The sequence below is a fragment of the Aplysia californica genome, unplaced genomic scaffold (genome assembly GCF_000002075.1).
Source record: "Aplysia californica isolate F4 #8 unplaced genomic scaffold, AplCal3.0 scaffold00138, whole genome shotgun sequence".
Lineage (NCBI taxonomy): Eukaryota > Metazoa > Mollusca > Gastropoda > Aplysiida > Aplysiidae > Aplysia > Aplysia californica.
Window position 1 is genome coordinate 246,740 of NW_004797408.1, and position 4,934 is coordinate 251,673.

The following is a 4,934-nucleotide window of genomic DNA, read 5'->3' on the forward strand; positions in this document are numbered from 1 at the left end:
CGACGTTGCAGCTCATCCCAGAGGTTTTCTATGGGATTCAAGTCCGGACTGCAGGCCGGCCAGTCCATTCGGTTGATGCCAGCCTGCTGCATGAAGTTTTGGACAAGCAACGCTCTATGAGGTCGGGTGTTGTCATCCTGGTACACTGCATGTGGCACCATCTGCTGCAGAGTAGGTAGTGCTAATGGACGGAGTATCTCATCTCGGTAACGTATTGCAGTCAGATTCCCTTGCACTTGGTACAGAGGTGTTCTGTGGTTCAGACTGAAAGCATCCCATACCATCACGGAACCACCTCCAAAAGGCATCACTTCTCTGACGGCTTCATCGAGGAGCCGCTCTCCGGGTCGCCTCCAAACCCTGATACGGCCGTCATTGTGATGCAAAGAGAACCGGGACTTGTAGCTGAAGAGAACGTTTGCCCACTGTTGACATGTCCATCTTACTTGGCGTCGCCAAAAGGCAAGACGAGCAGCCCTATGTGCTGGGGTGAGACGCTGGCGGACTGCTGGTCGATGTGCATTAAGTCCAAACTCGTGAAGACGTCTTCGTACTGTCTGACAACTAATGTTAACACGAGTTGCCGCTCTCAGCCGTGTCCGGATGCGATTTTCTGGAGAGGATCTCGACTGCGGAGCCTGTTTATGAATGAATCGGTCTTCCCTTGCATTAGTGGCTCTTGGTCGATCTGATCTGGGTCGCTCTTGGGCACTACCAGTGGCGTTGGCACGCTGAATCAGCCGTGAAATGACAGAAACGGACACTCGCAGACGTGTAGCAACTTGTCGGAGTGAAACAACATCTTGTACCTAAGCAATGGCTCGTCCTCTGTTTACATCAGACAATTTCTGTCGAGGAGGCATGTTTATGCTTAGCCCTACAGCAGCAGAATGGTGTATCCACAGTGCAAATGAGCGAGTGCAAGTCACTCACGAGACATGAATCTTGCAATTGAAAACTGATTTTTGAGCGTTCATAATTTTTTCTGACGGTAAGAGCTAGAGAATAAAAATCGATAATTGGAAAACATTGGACCTTTTTGCCATCTCCCCAGCTCATCGCACAGGAGTCACGTGCACTTCAAACCCTGGTGTGTACAAGCCCATTAGTCATAGAGTAACATTTTACCAATATCTAGTTTTTCGAGTAAAAGTAAAACCTCGGAAGAATGCATACAAATGTATCACTCTTTTTACAGTACGTTCCTTAACTTTTGTTGACTAGTTTATTATGTTCTTTACAGGTTGTTTCATGTGGGGTCTTTTTATAGTATAATGTTCTTATGGCCATATCTACATAATCTATATCATTTAAACGGTCAAAGGCCAACTCAATTTCCATTTCATGTTGATGTTTCAGGCATTTATTTTAGCCTCATGTATTGATCCAATATAATGGCGTATTATATGAGAGTTAGTTATTCCTCATAGTAGTAGTATTAGTAGTAGTAGTCCCCCTGCCCAACAACACAGATAAAGATCAATTTTAAAAGTTTTATAAGAACTCTGGAATTGGGCCAATTCCTGGCTGACACTATCGGTTTTTAAGTGTTCATTATAATATTATAAAAACCTTTCCACAGTTAAGTAGTGTTTCTCACCGTAGATCCAGCTGACAACGAACAGCTCCAAAATGCTGTTCACGATCACGACATAGGCGGCGAAATACCAGTCGACTAGCTGGAACAGGTACATGCCGCCCTATTTACAAAAAAGACAGAAAAAGAAAATGAAAAAAAGCCCAGAATGAAAGAAAAAAATGTTTAAAAATAATAATAAATGGTGTAAAAAAACACACGTGGAAACGGGGTTAACATCTTTAAAAAAGGGGAAAAGCAATTAAAAATTTTTTGGGGAGAAATTAGACAAAATAAAACAAGGAAACAAACAAACAAAAAGTGTAATGCCCCCTTCCCCAACCCTCCTGGTTTTCGATAAAGCAACTAAAAATAAACCTCGCCACAAACGAATAAACATAATGTATCGATATAAGGAGCATCAGGAATAAACGACTTAGCATTACAAGACCTTCATGCATTCTCATTATGTTTTACGGCGAGGTAATTCTACAGGATGATGCCTATAAACTCAAATCCACATGATCAGAATCAAAGATTTGTTTTTCTGAACGAAAAGAGAACTTGGAAAATCAAGAAATGCGCCTTTTTGTCATAGGTCTAATATACGATTTTGTTGGATGCGTTAGTGACAGAAGCAGAAAGTGGATCAGCAGGTTTCTGCTTGGAGGTCTTCTCTTTGTTCTAACAAGTTTTCGGCAAGAATTTATTAGCGTCCTTTATAAAGTGCAAGGGTCTATGTAGTGCCTGGTGGAGTGGGGGAGTTTGAGTCCGGCAAAGTACCAGGATTTTAAAAAAAATATTTTTGCTTCTGCTCAAAAGCTCAAATTACCCAAAGGTACAGAAAATAATTTTCGCGTTAAACTAAAGTCAAGCTAAAAATATGATTTTAAAACTTTCGAACCATTAAATTAATTGAAAGAGACATTTTAATTAAGATAACCACCACCGGTCTGATTTATTATATAGAAGCCGTTAAACCATATAATTGATTTACCTCCGTGGCGTAAGGTAAAGATATAACAAACAGGACTGAGAAAAACGTGAGCTTGAAGAGAGACTGTCTCCTCTTCATCAACCACGGAAACACGTCACTGATGGTGGTCAAAAACGTCTCGCACATCACAAACTGCAACAGAAAATAATTGGGGACACTTTCAGAGCTGTACACTTTCGAAAACAAACAAACAAGCAAACAAAAAGACAACAACAAAAACACACTAACTAACATTGCTAGGATTAGATATAATGTATAGAAAAATCTTGTCGAGGCACCCACCAGCTTGCCTTCTGTTTTATAGGTAGATTGTGTAGATGGGGATTTACAAAACTTATGGTTACTATTGTTACGCTTACTCGGTCCTACAGAATCTCAGAGTTAAGAACTCGTTGCCTCATTGGGGCTGTCTTGGATGGGATTGAAAGTTGCGGACAGAATTACCAAGGCCCTGAGAAAACCGGTATACAGGTTTTAAAAGAATTGAGTTTAAATATTAAGATGGCACAGTTCGTTTCTTTGCGGTTCCCTTTTTGGTTATAGTTTTTAATTCGTTGTTTATTGTTATTGTTAATTTTGTGTTGCTCTGTTTTGTTTTTCTCATTTCACTTCTTTTGTAAATCGGTGCAATTCTTTTTCGGTGTCTGTGTGTGTGTGTGTGTGTGTGTGTGTGTGTGTGTGTGTGTGTGTGAGTGTGTTTGTGTGTGTCTGTGTGTGTATGTGTGTGTGTCTGTCTGTCAGCCTCTCTCTCTCTCTCTCTCTCTCTCTCTCTCTCTCTCTCTCTCTCTTTCTCTCTCTCTCTCTCTCTCTCTCTCTCTCTCTCTCTCTCTCTCTCTCTCTCTCTCTCTGTATGTGTGTGTGAATGGGCTAAAGTGGGAGTGGGTATTTTTTGTCTTTTAGGCCTTTTGCTTTTAATTCTTTTTGTGTTCAGTCTTGTCTTTTAGCAGCATTTTAAAATAAAAAGTTTCTTTGATTGGTTTTTTTCTGTGTGTAAAACAGTTAGTAAAATCCCACGTATTTGAATGAGGTCATTTAGTTCAATAGGGTTCACGGAAAGAGGTCAGTAAGCCCGAAGTATTCTGGGAAATAAATTGTTCAAACAGAATTCGGTGAAAGAATTCAGTTAACAAAAATAATTCGATGAATGAAGGAAGTCAGTAAACAAAAGGGATTCGGTGAAAGAAGTTAGTTAATGAAAAGAAAAAAAAATTATGTTAAATAAGTCGTTTAACAAAAAGGATCCGGAGAACGAAGTCAGTTATCCAGTTGAATCACCTGAGAGTCCAGCCCCAGGGTGAAGAGCATCAGGAAAAAGAGAACTCCCCACAGCTGTGGCACAGGAAGGTACGAGATGGCTTCTGGGTACACCACAAAGGCAAGGCCAGGCCCTAGTTAGAGATATAAAGAGAGAATTATATAAAGTAGTGCTGTGGACAAGAGCGTCAATAAAAGTATAATGTATATATTAAGTCGAATCAATAATGTACTCATATTAAAGACAGCTTTTTCAAATGTAGGTGTTTTATGCCCCCTCCCCCACCTCCCCACTCCCCTCTTCCACACACACACACACACACACACACACACACACACACACACACACACAAATCGACACAATTTAGATGACTGAGGAGGCAAGCTTCTGACCCTGCTTGTCAAGGCATACCTGGGCTGAGAGGGATGCAGACAACACCCAGCAGAAAGACCGATATACCCGATAGACATTTTCTCCCCACTCGGGAATCGAACTCAGATCAATGGAGGACGACAGCTACACAGGGACATCGGAAAAGGTAGAATTAGGATGGCATGACGATACATAAACGTTGCAGGTTTAAATTGATACCCAGGCTGTAGAATTTCTAGTATAGAGGCTTTTTATAATTTAAAAAAAAAACCACCCCAAAAAGTACGAAGAGACTAACCTCTCTACCACAGATACCGATAAGGAAATGTATTTTCTATATTCGAAAACCACTTAAAATGCGTATGACTCTGACTTCTTATTTACCTGTATTGGCGAACTTTGAAATGGGCACGTTCAAAGTGTGGGCCATGTGTCCTAACAGTGTGAAGATAGTGAAACCCGCAAACACGCTTGTACCTTCACAAGCAAAGCACAACACGAGACTGTCTCTGTGGAATAGAATGGTAGGAAGATACTGAAACTAGGGAGCTTCTTTTTATTTTAAATCTGTTGTACTTTTTTTTACTCAACTTGCAACAAGATAAGTTCATATAGGTGCCGAGTATAAGAGGTGTTAAAAGAGATAAAAGAGAGTAAGACATATAAATAAGGAGAGGTACAGATCATAGATGTTTGAAAGACGAAAAGGAGCAAACCATACCAGAGCAACCCCC

The 4,934-nt window shown here is 40.7% G+C and overlaps 1 protein-coding gene across 1 annotated transcript in view; it reads right to left on the minus strand.

Annotated features, from left to right (window-relative positions):
• LOC101857946 (sodium- and chloride-dependent betaine transporter) overlaps positions 1–4,934 on the minus strand; it is a 22,427-nt gene that overhangs the window by 5,621 nt on the left and 11,872 nt on the right. The window contains exons 6-9 of the mRNA XM_005096807.3: positions 4,585–4,709; positions 3,849–3,961; positions 2,574–2,705; positions 1,601–1,700 (exon numbers count right to left, since the gene is read on the minus strand). Of these exons, the coding sequence (XP_005096864.2) occupies positions 1,601–1,700; positions 2,574–2,705; positions 3,849–3,961; positions 4,585–4,709 (470 nt within the window). The remainder of the gene's footprint in view (positions 1–1,600; positions 1,701–2,573; positions 2,706–3,848; positions 3,962–4,584; positions 4,710–4,934) is intronic.